Source organism: Labrus mixtus, chromosome 7 (assembly GCF_963584025.1).
Source record: "Labrus mixtus chromosome 7, fLabMix1.1, whole genome shotgun sequence".
Taxonomy (NCBI): domain Eukaryota; kingdom Metazoa; phylum Chordata; class Actinopteri; order Labriformes; family Labridae; genus Labrus; species Labrus mixtus.
The window spans coordinates 22,082,313-22,100,809 of record NC_083618.1 but is presented as its reverse complement, the minus strand read 5'-3'; the positions used below and the strand labels follow the sequence as shown (position 1 = coordinate 22,100,809).

General features: G+C 41.6%; 1 protein-coding gene across 1 annotated transcript; it reads left to right on the top strand.

Annotated features, from left to right (window-relative positions):
- Nucleotides 1-354: 354 nt before the first annotated feature.
- lmcd1 (LIM and cysteine-rich domains 1) lies at nucleotides 355-18,381 on the top strand. Its single transcript, XM_061041297.1, has 7 exons — nucleotides 355-607; nucleotides 10,288-10,367; nucleotides 11,720-11,975; nucleotides 13,994-14,143; nucleotides 14,291-14,542; nucleotides 14,949-15,167; nucleotides 16,842-18,381. The coding sequence occupies exons 1-7, from the start codon at nucleotides 581-583 to the stop codon at nucleotides 16,950-16,952; spliced, it is 1,095 nt and encodes a 364-aa protein (XP_060897280.1). The 5' UTR covers nucleotides 355-580; the 3' UTR covers nucleotides 16,953-18,381.
- Nucleotides 18,382-18,497: the final 116 nt, after the last annotated feature.

The following is an 18,497-nucleotide window of genomic DNA, read 5'->3' as shown; positions in this document are numbered from 1 at the left end:
TAAAGAATCTGCAGCTACAAGGTCTGCAGCTGTAACATAAGAAGTACCTGTAATATTTAGCAAAGCATGGTGAGTTTGGGAGCTGCTGTTACACTTTGTGGTAGAAAGTTTTCAGAGACTTGTAAGTTTTCCTTTAGGGGCGTGTTGGAGCAAAATAAGGAGGTGAAGAAACCTGCAGAGTTCAAGTTGCAAGTTGGTGGAGAAAGAAGAGTGGAAGAAAAAAACTGAACGAAAAAGACTTGGAGAGCTGAGAAGGAGAAAGGTGAGCTCTGAGTTTATATAAATACAAAAAGGGAAACCTGAGCTTTGAGACGTAGCAGTGAGAGTTAGAAGTTATGAAATAGGGTGATGTTTGACAGCAGGAATGAGATGAAAGTCTAGACGGTGAAAGTGCAGTGGGCTGTGGAGAGCCGGCGGAGCAGAGCGGCGGCAGGAGCGACTGTGGGCGGGGAGAGAGGAAGTGTGGTCGACAGGAGAGGAATTTAAAGTCCCATTGTTCTGGAAGAGCTGAAGAGAGAGAGAGAGCTGAAGAGAAGAAGAGTGAGAACACCGACAGAGAGACAGACAGACAGCGGACAACATGGACGTGAGCTCAGCCATGGAGAAGGTAGGACAGATACACCTGCATCTAAAACAGCTGCAATTCTTGATACTATCATCTTAAAGGAAACACAAAGCAGCAGTTCTTGTGACATCTGATGATGGAGATCTAGAGAAACTTCTTGAAATAAGAATCTTTATAGAGCTGAAAAAAAGTCATGAAAGAGCTTAAAAAATCTGAGCTGTTTAAATTGTTGAGAAAATCTGAGCTGTCAGCAGCAATTCAAATGTCTTAACAGGTTTAACTTGGATTATAAAAGGTAAGATTTACATGATATAAAACCTCACCAATGCTGTTTTCCAGCTATAAACATGACTACTAATGTTTTTTCCTTAATTGCCATTTTGCAAACACAAATACACAAATGTTCAAAATAAACGATCAAAGCAAAAATGCATATGAGATAATGTGAGAGAAGAGTTTACAAACCGCCTGTCTGCAGAGTCGTTTTCATTCACAAATGTTTATTGCTTACCCGGCGGATGAACTGAGAGTTAAGCATGCAGCTACAGGAGGTGGTGTTCTGTGTCGAATGCCTTTTATCAATCATGAGTTCATGGTTTGTTATTACCTCAAAGCGATCACAAAACTGAACACTGCACTAAAGGAAACTGTGCCTAAAGAGAGACTTTTTGTACGATATAGTGAACTTTATGTGCAATACCTGTTTTTTTAACTTTAAAGGTGCAATACTCCTATTCCATATCACTGCTTTTAACTGCTACATCATGTCTATGAATATGTTGGTCTGTGTGTTGATTTTTAAATTCATTTAAAAAAATAAAAATGTTTTTAAGTTTTAGATTTCAGCGCGTTCTATTTCGCTTTGCATAAACCTGCATTTTAAGTTTCTGTGCAGTGACAATAAACTTTTTAGTCTCTTGACCTAGAGCAACTTTGTACGCAAAACGATCATGTACGATACCATACCATACCATGCCATACCATGCCATACCATACCATGCCATACCATGCCATACCATACCATGCCATGCCATACCATACCATACCATGCCATACCATGCCATGCCTGACATACCATGCCATGCCTGACATGTCATACCATACCATGACATACCATACCATACCATACCATGACATACCATACCATACCATGCCATGCCATACCATGCCATGCCTGACATGCCATACCATACCATGACATGCCATGCCATGCCATACCATACCATACCATGCCATACCATGCCATGCCATACCATGACATACCATACCATGCCATACCATATCATGCCATACCATGCCATACCATGCCATACCATACCATACCATGACATGCGATACCATACCATGCCATACCATACCATACCATGCCATGCCATACCATACCATGACATGCCATGCCATACCATACCATGACATGCGATACCATACCATGCCATACCATACCATGCCATACCATACCATACCATACCATACCATGCCATGCCATACCATACCATGACATGCGATACCATACCATGCCATACCATACCATGCCATACCATGCCATGCCATACCATGCCATACCATGCCATGCCATACCATGACATGCGATACCATACCATGACATGCCATACCATACCATGCCATGCCATGCCATACCATACCATACCATGTCATACCATACCATACCATGCATACCATGCCATACCATACCATACCATACCATGCCATACCATGCCATACCATACCATACCATGCCATACCATACCATACCATGCCATACCATACCATACCATACCATGCCATACCATAAACAGAGAGGCTCATACCGGTGCAAACACACAGCATGAGAGATAAAATAGTGAAGGTAAGAAAATGTGACCATACCATACCATGCCATACCATACCATGCCATACCATGCCATACCATACCATGCCATACCATACCATACCATGCCATACCATGCCATACCATGCCATGCCATGCCATACCATGACATACCATACCATACCATGACATGCCATACCATACCATGCCATACCATACCATACCATGCCATGCCATGTCATACCATGACATACCATACCATACCATGACATGCCATGCCATGCCATACCATGCCATGCCATACCATGCCATACCATACCATACCATGCCATGCCATGCCATACCATACCATGCCATACCATGCCATACCATGCCATACCATAAACAGAAAGGCTCATACCGGTGCAAACACACAGCATGAGAGATAAAATAGTGAAGGTAAGAAAATGTGATAGACGACACTGAAACTCTTGAGTTGATACGGGGGTTAAAGTGATTATATGCCCACATTCAAGAACTATGGATTTTAGCAGCCAGTTCAACAGTCATGTCAGAGATGAACAGCTGTAAAATGTTTTGGATGTAACTTTTGTTTTCACATCTTGTAGATACGATCATCCAAAATAGTAAAAGCCAAAATAAAAATCTGCTGAGGAGACAAACTTAAAAGATTAAATGGATTTGTAGGAGTTTATTTGTCCTTAAATATGCTCATGAGGCGTTTTATTTCAAGAAGAAAAGGCGCAACAGTTAGTGGCTAAATCGTAATTTTAAGTGATGGCGTGATGACAGAATATCTCTGCCTTGTTCGGTATCCGTCCTTTACAAACAGCTGGAGATTTATAGTTCAGTCAGGATCACGAGGACCCGATCCCCCACTCGCTGGGTCTGTTCTGGCAGGTAAGTACACTTTGTCCCCCACAGATCCCCCTTCTGTAATTCGTCCAATCAGTCGGAGGCAGAAAAACTGATGGATCAGTGTCACCTGTCGAAGGTTTGATCCCCACATGTCCCTCTTTATACCCCGGAGCTGGAAAAACTGCCATCACCAGGATGGAAATAACTCCCAACAAACACACACACACACACACACACACACACACACACACACACACACACACACACACACACACACACACACACACACACACACCGATAAACACACATACACACAACTGGCTTCATGTATCACTTGGACATGTTTGAGTTGACGGGCTGCAACCAACTTTTTGTTCAATCTTTCTTCACAATCACCTGCTCGAGCTTTTGAACAAATTTATTGTTTATCAAATTAGATGAAGATCATTTTCTGACTCATCATTGCATAATTGACAAAGAGTAAGGTCTGTTACCTGCTTTTTTGTAAAGTGTCTTCTGATAAAATTTGTTGTGAATTGGCGCTATACAAAAAAAGATGAATTGAGTTCAGGGCTGCTCGGTGGTGCAGTGGTTAGTGCTGTTAGCCTCACAGCGAGGAGGTTCCTGGTTTGAATCCCCGTCTGACAGGAGCCTCTCTGTGTGGAGTTTGCATGTTCTCCCTGTGCATGTGTGGGTTCTCTCTGTGTAGTCCGGCTTCCTCCCACAGTCCAAAGACATGCTCGTTAGGTTAACTGGTGACTCTAAATTGCCTGTAGGTGTGAAGGTGAGTGTGGCTGGTTGTCTGTCTCTATATGTCAGCTCTGTGATTGACTGGTGAACAGTCCAGGGTGTAACCCCGTCTCTCACCTAATGAAACCTGGGATCAGCTCCATTCCCAGCAACCACTAACGGGTAAAGCAGTATAGATAATGGATGGATAGATGGATGAGTGATTGCAGCCCAAATGTAGAAATGGCTGTATTCAAAAATCCCAAATCTGAAAACAATATTGGACAATATAATTAATATCCACCACCAGTGTTTAAGTTTCATTTAATTAAGATTTTATTCAAATACAGAACTCATCCAATCTCTTTTGTTTATACTTTTAAATATTGAAGTTAAAAGCTTCTCCCCACAGTGAAAGAATGCTCTTTCACTGTGGGGAGAGTATTGTATTGTATTAAATCTGGAGAATAACAGGAAATATCCAGGATACCAAGTGGACATTTTTTAGACTCACACTCAGGACGTTAACTGCATCAAGTCTCCACCTCTTTGACCTCCAGCTTCTTATCTCACAGCGTTTCCTGAAGTTTCCCCTTCACATAGCCAACGTGTTTAGAATTACTCAGCGCGGCACAGCCGATCCAAATTCAACATACTCGCCTTATCAGACGACTAAATATAGAGCCGCCACGCTTTCCCCGTTTCTGAAGAAATGCTTTCCTTGCTTGGCTCATATTTATCATTTGGCAGTTCTTATTTGGAGTAACTAATAAATACTTTTCAGTGTTTGCGGTAAAGTAAACGCCATCAGATTTAACTTGAGGTTGTTAGGGAAAGACTAAACACACACATAGAGGAGTTCCAGAGAAGAAATGCTGAAATAGAAAGCGTCAAATTATCCTTCATTACAGATTAAAGATGACATCAGAGTTTGGTTACCTTGGACACCAGAAGTGGTCAAAGAAAGAAATGTATAGGAGGACTTTTTGCAAATTAGTTGTAGTTCAATTCTTGTCGCATGTTGAAGTTCGACAATAATATTTAAATCCAAAAGTTGTTTGCATCTGTCTTGGGAATTTGAGACACATAACCCTCGTTGATCGTCTTGTCTTGTTTCCTGTCGTCTCTTTATTTATTTTTTCTCTCCATAAAAGGCAATAATGCCCCAAAGAGACAGTCATGCCTCACATCATGGCAGCTTTGGCATGGCTGGTTTGAGGCTGAGTAATCGGTTTGTTTCTTGATCAGACAAACCTCCGAGTCGCGTCTGCGTTTCCTGTGACTCATGTGGTTCTCCTTTACCGAGTGGTCGAGCTTACAAGGAAGAATACCACAGGTTGAATTTGAACCCAGGCCACTCACTTCGAGGACAGCAGCCTCTGCACATGGGGCGTGCGCACTAACCACTCAGCCAACAGCGGCCCATAATCATGTATTTCACTTGAAAGCTTAAGCCAGCTGGTCATTTTCTCCTGTTTGAAGACTTTGTGCTTAGCTAGGTTAGAAAGTTGCTCAAGATGTTGAATCATTGACGCTAAAGTACTTCAACTTTATTTTTATCCAAAGGAAATTAGATCTGCAGCATGCAGCCTGACACGACAGGTACACAAAAGATAACATCAGAAATACAGACCACAGGTGAAGTGAAAATCAGATACTTCACACTGAGCCAGAGGCTGAAACAGTTCAGATTCACAGCAAAGAAAAGTGCATCAAGTACCAAAACCAAATACAAAACACCCTCAATGCAAGTCGCCTAAACAGGGTGTGTTTATATTTTTGACCATGTTTTTATTTTATCTTCAAATTATTCTCCACACCGACTTCCATGCTACCTTTGGCTTGTGCTGCCTGTTGCTTTGTTGCTCACACTGATGTCTCGTGGGTTTAATTCTTGATGGATGTTATCAGAGGAGAGAGAGAGAGAGAGAGGAGCAGTCATCAGCTCAAAGAGCAGACAGATGAGTGTGTTCAGAGGAGAGGAATTAAGAGTGTGTAGGAGGCTTTAAGAGACTGTTGATCAGCTTGTGTTGAGAAGGTCACAGCGATGATGACTGAACACAAACAGCTGAAGAAAAAAACTTCAGTACATCCCTCAGGAATACACTGACTGACAGAGTGCGTGTTCATTGTTGTGTTGCTGACAGGACTGATGTTAAGAGTCTCTCGGACTGCGTCAGTGTTTCTCTAACAAGGGTTTGTCTACAGTTACCAGAGAGTTGTGGAAATATTGCGCAGTACAAATAATACAAATTATGGTTTAATTCAAAGACTATATGCATGTAAATCAAAGTTCACTGTGTGATGTGTTTCTTTCTTTTCGTTCTTTTGTTGTTCGTTTAAATAGTACAACCTTTTATGTTAGAAATGTGGCCCCCCCCTGTACATTACTGACCTCCTTAGCCCGTACACTTTATTTACTATAGGCCCCTGAGATCGTCAGACACGGGCCTCCTGGCTGTCCCTTGCTCCCGGCTCAAGCTCAAATGTGATCGTGCTTTTGCAATCAAAGCCCCTAATCTGTGGAACATCCTTCACACGTTCATCAGGTCTGCTCCCTCTGTTGACTGTTTGAAGCCCCGCCTCAAAATGTATGTTTACATGTAAGCATCTGAGTCCTCTGGTCCTGAACAGGCCGTTTCTCTCAGGTTTTCTTGGTCTTTGGTTCAGCTGCTGCTGTTTTTAAATGTGCTTCATGACTTTGCAATGAGGCATTTTATTGAGGATTGTGTGTCAGACATTTTCTCTGTTGGGATTGTGAGGTGGAGAAAAAACAGGTTTACCAAACGAAACAACAAACGTTATTTCAAGCTGCGACATTCACACCGTTATTTGGCTTGTTGCGGGGGAAACAGTTTGTCTTTTCCTGCTCCGACATGAAAATGTCCCAATGCATGAAGCAGAGTCCATAAATAGATGTTTTGTTTCTACCACCCTGGATTGAAAGATCTTGACTTGGTGTGTCCTACAATCGAGGATAAAATAAAGTCTAAAGGCGTGTTTATCCTCCAACGTAAGTCAGAAATACTCTTGTGGCTAAATAGGAATAAAAATCCCTGCAATGTATTCTTCTTTAAAGCTTCTGTCTCTCTATATATCCTATGTGCATGAGTGTCTCCCTGAGGAGGGATGAGCTTGTTAATACCTGCTGACAGACGGACAGGTGGGCAGTCTGTCATCAGGTTGTTTTAGGAGAACAGTCGTCGGGTTTCCTGCCAGAGGCTTTCAAAACTGTCAGTCTCCTGAATGATGTTTGGCTTGTTGCGTAGACCTTTTGTGTGTGACTAGTTTATGTGTTTGGTCTGTCTCAGGTTGTCAGGTACGGCTTCATGTTGCATCGATTTTAAGACTGACTTCATGTCAGGCAGGAAATTGACACCCAGTTGTTCTTACTATGTTTCTTTGTTGCCGTCTGCTCCAGTGAACCAGGACTTTTGAGGCAGAAAGTGGGTAATGTGGAAATGGTGTGCCCCCAAAACTTCTCTCTTGTCCTAAAGGGATGCACATACATTACGAGTTACATGTTCTCATGATGTCAGTGATGAACTCAGGAGTTTGTTTACGCTTTTGGCGACGTCCTCCTTCTGTCGCTTTGGACAGTTTCTTTCCAGATTTGATTTGGACTCTTCCACCTCCAAATGTTGTTGTTTCACTCGTCATTTCTTTTCCACATCCATCAAGTATCTTATTTCAAATTAGATACTGTGTTTTATGAGTGAGGTGCACAGAAGAGTCCAGATTTCTGTGTTAGCAGAAACACATCTTCTTGTCTCTCCCTCCAAAACTAACTGTCAGATTAGACAGCTCGACCTGGGTGTGTGATGAAGACTAAGCCCACCTTCTTCTCTCGGACGAGTTAGAAACACAAGAACATGTCCATGTTTCTGTCATTTTTTCTCAGTAACATGAAGCAGAAGAAATGCCTTTTATTTTTATTATTATTATGACTAACTTAAAGTTATGTTTAAGTACATTTTAGGTCTGTTTTTATGCAACTTGCCCTATGGCCACACAGAAATGCAGAACCTTCCTATAACTAAAAGACAAATCCAAATTAAAGTGCAAAACCATAATTTCCCTCAGGGATTAATAAAGGATATCAAAATTAAATGTATTGCAACTGTTAAAGTTAGAGTTGTAGTACTCGAAATTGGAGTGGAATTGGAATTTTGAAGGTCTTGGTCTTGTCTCGGTCTCAAACTGGGTGGACTCTGGATGGTAAATCAAAACCGGTCAAGACCAGCAGCAATAGGCTATTTTTCCACGTCATTACTGTGATAAGAATAAAATGCCCCATTTCTAAAAGAACCAATAACTTAAATTAATTTATAATTGATTTTTATCCCCTGGTTAAGTCTGCAACATTCCTGGTGTTACAGTCTAAGTGAGTAACACACAAGATGATTATTTTTCAGTGATATTTTTGGTCTTGGTCTTGACTCGGCCTCGGAGCACTTCTGTTTCAGGTATATCTTTGTGTGGTCTTGACAACAACAGTAGTTCATTTATAAGGTTCTTGATCTTGAGAGTATTATTTGTCCAACCTAAACTCTTAATTATATGTCGTGGTCGTCATCTGTGCATGGAAAGCTTTTAAGTGGACCATGAGTTCAGTTTTTCTTTAAATTGAAGTCAGGTTTGTTCAGGTTCAACAAAAAGTAAACAAAAGACAACAATTTAATATGCACGTGTTTGTATGTCAAGATGAGGCAAAGTGAGGACGAGAAGAGAAACTATAGAGAGGAGTGAAAAGAAAGCAGAGTTTAAGATAAGCTAGAAGGCGAGATAAGACTGTTTGTTAGTGCTGTGATGATGATGATGATGTCACTGGGTGGATCGATGAGATCATCCAAGCTGCACGTTTGCATGTTTGTGTGTCTGTGTGTGTGTACACGTGTGCGTGAGTGCGTTTTATCCCTCCCTTCTCTTCCTCCCACACTCCCGAGAAAAGTAAAAACAACATCTTTTCTTTTTCATCCAACACTTCCCCACTTGTCAGAATAATCACCGTCACCTCGTGCTGTTGTACAAATAACTGAGCTGAACTTATTTGACTTCAGATACTTTGTCAAAGTTAGGATAAGCAAGTCAAACCTCTTCTCTTAAAGACTTCATTTTACTTGAAGAACAAGTGAAAGAGGCAGAATTTACAACAGAAACATCTTTTCATGATTGTGCTTTGGGGAGGCTGTGGATCAGTGGTAGAGTCGGTCGTCTCTCAACCGGAAGGTCAGGGGTTTGACCCCAGCTCCTGGCTGCAGCCACATGTCCGATGTGTCCTTGGGCAAGACACTTAACCCCAATTTGCTGCCGGTGTATGAATGGATTAGTTAATACTGATGGTAGGTTGCAAAGTCATAGTTTAATTACTTAAAAACTCTCAGAAATGACTTTAAACAGCTGGTGAATTCAGTTTTTTTGTACGTCATTCATATAGGAGAAAAAGGTGTATTTGTTTGGGACTAATTAAAACACATTCTGTGCTTTAGCGAGTCCAGCAGCAGGACAGAGGAGGCGGTTGGGCTAAGTCAACACAAAGTACACAATATGTATGTCGTGTTTATTCTTTATGAAGAAGAAACTGTAACAGTGTGACTCATTGATGTGTTTTAAACAGTATTTGTTTACGACACAGAGGAATAAAAAAGAGAATGAACAACATTAACGTGCGTCATATGAGTGACAGAAAAAATATTTAAAGGTCACATATTCTCGTCCTCTTCAACAAATTTAAATAAGTCTCAGAGCTCCCCAAAAAATGTCTGTGAAGTTTCTTCTTCTAAATCCACTCTGATCCTGTATTTGATCATGTCTATAAACCCCTCTATTTCAGGCCTGCTCAGAACAGGCTGTTTCTGTGTCTGTACCTTTAAATATGTAAATGAGCTGTGTCTGACCACGCCCCCTCTCTGGAAGGGCTTGGGTGTCTCTGGCTTTCTCGCTCCATGTCCTATTGTTTACGGTGAGCAGGCAGACTCAGAGGGCAGAACAAACACCTAGCTGTGGGAGTGTCACCCACCTGGGGGAGGGGTTACTGCCCTTTGTGATGTCATGAAGGGAAAATCTCCAAACGGCCTGTTTGAGCACACATTTTCTGAAAAGTGGAGCAGGCAGAAGACGGAGAGGATGGACTTTTCTCAGGAGACATACTAGTGTTAGAGAAAGTGTTTTCTCTGTTCTTGTCAGTCTGTTATGATCTCTGCTTTTCTTTTTTACTAGCTTTATGTAGAAATGTAAAAATCGTGCCAACTTTACGTTACTGCACCAGAGTTATAGAAATTCTCTGAGGTGTGACATGATTGTGTTTTTTTCTCTTGTCTCCTCTCAGATGTCAGTGAAGCAGACTGCGGGAGGCTCATATCTCGTATGTAAGCAAAGGTGTTCTGGACTCCAGCCACATTCTTGGAGGTATACAACTGTTCCCTGTTTTGCTGTTGTTGCACTTTTATGTTGCACAAAATAAAAAAAGAAAGACAAGAAAAGAAAAGAGGGAAAAAGGCCTTGAAAGAACTCAAAACAGAGCTTGTGGTTTCTCCGCTATTCCCTCTTTCTTCCACCGAGTCTCCACACTTTTAAAGGGAGAAGTTTTGAAATTAACTTGTAAACGTGTTGTTAACTCCTGCATTTAAAAGGTTATATCATAAGAGATTACATCAACCGATGAACACAACTGTCAGTTGTAAACATTGTACACCAGGTTTAATTTATCTGCTGGAGGTTGGACTGGTTCCAAGAGGAGTTTACACGAGCGAGCAGCTTACTGATACTCACCCAAAGAGGCAACAAAAGCTGTTTCTAAATTCAGAGGATCTATCCTTCGAAGTGTGCGTTAAAGACTGATTGCATCGTTAAAAATGGTGTCCATTGGGGCGCTGGTGGCGCAGAGGTTAGTGCGCGCGCCCCATGTATGGAGTCTATAGTCCTTGAAGCAGACGGCCCAGGTTCAAATCCAGCCTGTGGCTCCTTTCCTGCATGTCATTCCCCTCTCTCTCTCTCTCTCTCCCTGATTTCCAGCTCTATCCACTGTCCTGTCTCTAAAATAAAAAAATAAAATAAAAAATGGTGTCCCTCTTCAAAGGCTCCTTCAAATGCAGCTGACAAATGCGTCCTACTTGTCCTTGGTCACAAAGGATCACCCCGGTGCATCCTATCCTTCTTGACCCAACTCATCCTTTTAAAAACATTTTTCAACACCATCTGCTTTTTGATTCATTGCCAGCAATTCAAACAAGATGGCGGACTTTCAAGCTGCTGATAATACATGTCTGTTTTTTAGAGGATACGACTGTGAATAGAGTAGGGAACCCGGGTGAAGGAGTGGGGAATGACGTGTGGTAAAGTGCCAAGGGTGGGAGTTGAACCCAAGTCGCAAGCTTGGAGGACTGTAGCCTCTGTACATGGGGCGCCCGTCATAACCGCTAGGCTATCTGACAATCTGCTTTTAAGTGTGAGTTATTCAGTCAAAAAGCTAAGAAATACATGTAAAAAAAACAAAAGGAGCTTTGAAACTTTAAATCATTGGTCAGTTTAAGTAACGTTAGTTATGATAGTTAGTTCTTCTGCAATAGTTGAGGTTGCTAGGCAGCAGGAGTGTCACTTAGTAACCAAAGGGTAAAGGTGGGGACACCTGGTTAGCGGTCTATGCAGGCTACTCAGACTGAGTACTTTGGGAGTTGTTACTCCTGAACGGTTCCACAGCTGAAGTCTTTAAATCTCTCTAAACTGGGTCTGAGTTTATTTTTTTTATGTCTCTTCAACAGGAAAGCCTGTATCGCCTGCGGCTGCAGCACGGTCGACCACGCTCCTGGAAATGATGTTGAAGATGATCAGCGAATGGGACGCCTGCTCGCAGACTCCCCATATGCCCATTTAACAGCAAAGGTCAAAGGCGGTGGCGGCCTACGCATGTACAAGAGGAACCGTATGATCGTGACCAATCCTGTGGTGTCGCGTAAAGACCCGACCTTCAACACCACGACTTACGACTGGGCGCCAGCCGGCCTCAACCAGACGCTGGTGAGGATCAGTGTGAAGTTCAGGAGGTTGGTGGTTCTGCACGAGGCTGTAGTCTGTAGGGCCGTGTCGCCGTATGAAGTCACATTTAGAGATATATCAGGTGTAAACTCATTTCACACTGAAAATGTTACTGACACGGGCCACCACTTTTTAGTTTTCTGGTTCTGTGTGACATCCGTCTCAGGACTCATCGGCTCCTGTCTGATGTAGATCAAATCCATCAGAAGCGGCCAGCATCTGTTTGCACAAGCAATAATGGATGTACGGTCTGTTTTTCTGCTCTCTACACACAACCAAAGCCACTAAAACAAGATTGAACAACACCGCTCAAACTCCAAACCAAAAACAGAAGACTTTGACTCCAAAGTATTTTCTTTTTCCATCTCCTAAAGATCCTACTTTCGTAAACGGCTAAAGTTTAAAGAGATTATACAATGTCTAACTGGTTTCAATTTAACATTTGGGGTCGGGTTTGTTTATGATCTCTTGTCCCACATGCTCATAAATAAAGCCAGTGAATAGTTTGAGCTCAAACTTTTACAACTTCTAAAATGTCTATTTAATTCATCCATAAATATGCATATTTACATCCTAAATAAGCGCCTTCATTCTGCTGGTTGGTTTATGTCAGGTCAGTATCTGCAGTGCTTTTTGTGTGTCAAACGCCTTAGGCCGTCTGGTTTCCATTAAAAACAGACTCGAGTATGTTTCAGGTTTCAGAACCTATAATTATGAGGATGACAGTGATTATTGAGCCCTGCAGCACAACGGGGGGAGTCAGGGGGGACGTTCCTGTGGTTGAACTACGACTGCTCTCTTGTTTGTCTGTTTCACTCATCGTACTCATAATCTGCTGAGAGATGAACATTGCAGCATATAGAGTCTGATTTTAGAGCAGCTAAATGTTAGTCAGTATGTGACTGTGATGCTGTCATCTGACAACACACTCAGGTGTCACTGAAACACCTGGAAGGTGTGATGAATAAACCTGAAACACAGACTGTTTTCTAGCATTTCCTTTATGTCGTCCTGACATGTTGGTGAGAGGACATAAAAGTCTTATTTATGTTTTTGAGGGCACATCCAAACTGATTATATTTTATTTTTAAAGGTTTATTTTTGGGCTTCTTATTCCTTTATTCTAAAGACGGGACAGTTTATGAAGTCAGAAATCAGGGAAAGAGAGAGCGCAGTTTGGACCTCAGATGTTTTAAAACATGTGACAGAACAAAGATAAATAAAAGATGTTTAAAAAGCACTTTATGGACTTTTTGACACCGTCGTGACCCACTGAAAACAGCTCTGCGACCCACTTGTGGGTCCCGAGCCACCATTGAGAACCAATGACCTCGCGGATATGTTGCATGCCCCATGAACAGAGGCTTGAGTCCTCATCACAGCAGCTGTGGGTTCAAATTCAACCTTGACCCTTTGCTGCATGTCATCCCCCCCTCTCTCCTCCCAACATTTCCTCTATCTCTTCAGCGGTCCTCTCCAATTAAGGCAAAATCGCCTGCCCCCACCCCCCATGATAGTTATTGAACTTTTTTAAATTTTTTGATAACACTTTTTATAACAAGACTTTATAAACTATGAGATTCTAAACTTGTACTTAAGTAAAACATTTATATATTACTAACCACTGACTTGAATGGAAAAGTGTCTTAAAAACATGTCAAAAGAAAAAATCAGACTGATTCATTTCTGACCTGTAGCTTCCATCTGACCGGCACCACCTATTGCTTTGTATGCTTAAATTGCAGTTCCTTTCTTTGCCTGCAGGTGGCTACATCAACATGTCTACGTCTACGCCTGCAGGTCTAAGTTTCTGCAGTTGTTTTAATATCAGGTTTATAACTGTGCTGCAAATGGCAAGACAGCTCCCTGTTATGGTGAATCTGTAGCCAGAAACATGTAAATGAGTGAATTTGTTTTGTTTGTCAGTGAATGAAAAGTTTTGCTGGTTGGTTGTAATTTAGTAAATTACTGTTTAAGTAACATACCAGATCTTCTGTCAGGCGATGCAGTACATGGAGCTCATCCCAGAGAAACAACGTCCTGTTTCGGGGACAGATGGAGTGCTGGAGCGACGCAGGCAGCTCTTCAGTCAGCTTCCGGTCTACGACAACGACCCCATGAAGTGTCAGAGCCTGACAACTGAGGAGGAGGTACCCCAATAATACCTAATATCTCACTGACTATGCAAAAATGTATTCCTGTGGTAGAAGCTAATGTTAGGGTCAGCTGTGTGCTACAGTCAGATTTTCCTTTGGTCAGTTTGTTAAAAGTTGACTGTGATGTCTTATATCTTCTAGATTTCCTCCATGCTGCTCTTTGTGAAGCACTACAAACAGGAAGTGCTCGGAGTCGGGGAGGTGGCCTTGCCTGGCGAGGGCGGAGCTCTGAGGGAAGCAGCCATTCAGAGGACGGCAAAGGAGGCCAAAGATCGCAGCAACAGCGACAGGAAGGATTCTCTGGAGCACCAGGGACATGACTCGACCAATAACGGCTCTGCACCTGCTTCTGGTCCCACTAACGGAACAGATGGCAGCACCAAGACTGAATTTGTAAGAGAAAAAACACATCAGACATCTTTTTTGGTTTGGTAGCTGGTTGCAGCCTCATGGAATGCATTTCCAGTCCAGTTATTTTTGTACAGTGATTAAGATGTTTGCCATGGATCATTTAAATGTTTGCAGGCTCTTGTTGCCGTGCTATTAAACCAACTTTTGGTTCATTGACTCTTTTCAGGTTGAACAGTTTTCACTTTAAGGTTGAAATAGATAAGGAGCCCCTCACAAATTGCTCAGTTTTAGTTACATGGGTCTCTTTTGTTTCTTGCAGATTTTGTAACACTGCTGTAATTTTTCTTACCCCTCTCACTCGGAGCTAAAAATACATCTGAGCTCCAGTAGTTTGGTACGAAACCTTTTTTTCACTCTCATATATTTATCCTTCTTCTCTCTCCCGTAGCGTTGCTCTGGTTGCCTTAAAGAGGTTGCCAAAGAGAATCCAGCTGTTTATGCCGAGCGAGCCGGTTACAACAACGCCCTGTGGCATCCCACTTGCTTCAAATGTTCAGAGTGTGGCCTGGGATGCGTGGACTTGGTCTACTTCTGGTCCAATCAGAAGCTTTTTTGTGGAAGACACTACTGTCAGACGGTCTGGCCGAGATGCTCGGGCTGTGATGAGGTGAGATGACGTCACTGTAGACCTCCTGTTGGCACGACTAACATCAGATAGACACACGTAGAAATGTGTCAGTGATGATGAATGAATGGGAATTAGACTTTGCCCAGGAAGTCATGTTCCCAGAAGTTTGATCCTATGACTTTGCTCATTCTCTGACTTTACTTCTTGTTTAGGTTTAATTGTATTGTCAAAATGGTTTATGACTAAAAAACATCAAGGTATAATCAAGACCTGGATACCAAACCAAAAATGATGGCTATGCCTGATAAGAATTTATATGCTTAAAAAGTTTCAAACATCTTGGTTCAGTTAGACGTAAAGCATGCAGCCCACAGAATATGTGAATTAGTGGTTTGGAGAATTGTGCCCCAGTAGTCATTTTGCCCAGAGCACTTTGATGGTTTTGCACATTTTTGACGGCTTTTCTTTTTATTGGAACGTTTTAAAAAATAACAAACTTCCATGACTCAGACACTGAAAAAAGTAAAAACGGACCTGGTCTGCAGATGAAGGTGTCCTGTCAGCCATTTTTACAGACATATATTTTGTAATGGCGATTTGTAGGGGAAAGGTTTTTTTTAGCCGCAGGTGAATTTTTTGCTGCAGTACCACAAGTGTCCACTGGGAAAAATTGGAAGCAAGACTGTGCAGCTATGCCCTAGCCAGGTCTTAGTTAAATATACCCATTTAAAATACCTGCCTAAAATGAATTATATTCCCATTAGCTCAGTTGCACTTTGTGTGTTTACAGCTAATTAGCAAAAGTTAGCATGCTAGCTAACTAAACAAATATAGTAAATTGTAGAGACATTAGCATGTGCTGAGGAACATCCTTACAGAGCTGCTAGTATGGCTACAGACTTTTGTTCGCAGTTCAAACAGTGTCAAAATGTAGTTTAACAATGTCACAAATATGCTAAAGTTTAAGTCTTGTGGTCTTCAACCTCGTCTTTTACAGTAGCTATTTGTTTGGAATAAAAGGGTGAAAGGAGGATTAGTCTACTGTGTCCTCATAATCTGTGATATGTGTGCTATATTTTACTTTTGGTCATTCAATGAGTGCATCTACACGGACTTGAGTATCCCACTTATGAGCCTTATCCTGGTTTTAATCATATTTAGGATATGGTGTTTACATGCACACAGAGAAACCTTGTTATTCACATCCCTTTGTTCATGATAAATACTAGTATCCTGGTTTCTGATTACTGCATCTTATTTGAGCAGGCGTCTGTCATGTTGATTTTTTTTACAAAACAAACTGCAGCAAATTTGAAAGAAGAGAAAATTGAGACCACTGTGGCTTATTGCAGGCTTAGCTGTATTAAATGCTAACATCATGCTAGCATCACGTAGCAGATATGGCGTATCCAACTCATTTTCAGCAATGGTCGCTCCAGAAATAAGACCCACTCTTTGCTGCCGCCATGTTTGATTTGCTTATAGGTCACTTGGCTGAGGCTGCACCTTCGCAGGTAGTCAGAAACCAAGGTAAGGTGTATATAAGCCCAACAGGCCACAGTCTCCTTTTTTCTTTCAGAGATTAGCAGGTAGCAAAAGTTCAAGTTCACATAATCGTACTCAATGACAGAAATTGTTTTCATAGTTTAAATATGTATAATTTATTTTCTTCTCAACCTCCCCTCCCCCCTCTTTCCTTTTGTTCTTCCTCAGTTAATCTTTTGCCCGTCCTTTCATACATCAAAAGATGGCCAGACGTGGCATCATGAACATTACTGCTGCTGGAAGTGCGGGCAACACCTGGATACACCGTGTCAGCACTGAGACGACGCCTGTCAGTACTGAGACGCCGCCTGTCAGTACTGAGACGACGCCTGTCAGTACTGAGACGACGCCTGTCAGTACTGTATTAAACCCACTTTGATGTTCAGATTTGATAAGTTTAAGCACTGCACAAGAGCAGAAGTACAAGATGCTACAGAAATATTGAATCAGTACTGAAATTATTTTATTTTTTGTGTGAGAGAACACAAAATTTTATTACAGGAAATCTGTTTTCAGCAGTGGTTGGTTGGATTGTCTTGTAATAAACTAGTGAACAAAGTGAGAGCTTAAATATTTGGTTGACATTAAGTATTCCAGATGAATCTTTATGAGTTATTATTGATGTTTAAAATGCTTAAAGTGACACTGAAGTTCTCAAATATGTGTTCAGTTGAGCCCACTAGTGTTTGAAGTACTTCAGGATATGTTTAAATGACTCAAAGTGTTTAAAGTGCTTCTGGACATTTTGAATTTTTAGCACTTCAATAGCCGACAGTGAAGAGAGCCAGATGTTGTGGTTTCAGTCTGCAGAGCGTCGGAAACAAACTGCGGTTTCAGAGGAGGAAACAAATGACACAAAAATGAATGGAGTAGTAAACAAGATTAAAACTGTAATGTTACTAAAAAATCAACAATAGCAAGATTTATACAACAAAAATGTACTTGTGTGCTTTTAGCCAATGACTGACTGAATGGTTGATTATTTTACATATTTAAAATGCCAACGCTCACAAACTTTATTATAAGTTTTAATCAAACAGATGATGTTCTAATTGCATTCATTACTGAGCACTTTGAGGATCGACTGCCCCTTAAAGGAAGAATTTGCAACTTTTTGATCCAGTAGATCCGGTAGATAGTTGATCCCGTCCTTGAGCACCAGCATGAAAACAAAACAAACTACTGTTTGACCACACCTCCGCCATACTGAAGCCCCTGCTCTCCTACAGCGATACATCTCCAACCCCTCTACACTCGCATTTGAATGAAGGAGTTATCAAATTGGAACGCGTCATAATTAAGTACTGAGCGCAAGCGGCGGACAAAGTTGTCCTTGTCTCGAGCTGCATTGTTGTGTTAGCAGGCTAACGTTAGCGCTCTTTAGTTAGCTCGTAGCTTCACATTGCATGTACATTTACACAGAATGAGCGTGATCTAAAAATGCTTACGTGACATCCAAATAAGCAGTGAGTATGTTCTTCTTCTTTTCTCTATTCCCTCACTCAAACAGCTTTGTACACAAGGGGAGGAGCCGACCATCCCGTCCATGTAAACACGTCTCTGACAACAACACAGCCAGCGGGACTCGAGCTTCTCACTCATTGTAGACAGTCATGACTGAGAGAGACATTTACACAGGATACACAGGATATACAGGATATACGACTAAAGTAGTCGACTTTGGAAATAGACATACTGTACTATCCATTTTGTGTCCTGTACTCTTAGCCCTCTTGTGGACTTAAAAACAGCATACATAAAATAAATTCAAATTCACTTAAAGCTACAATATCAAAGTTTTCCACCTTAAAGTAGAACTTTCAA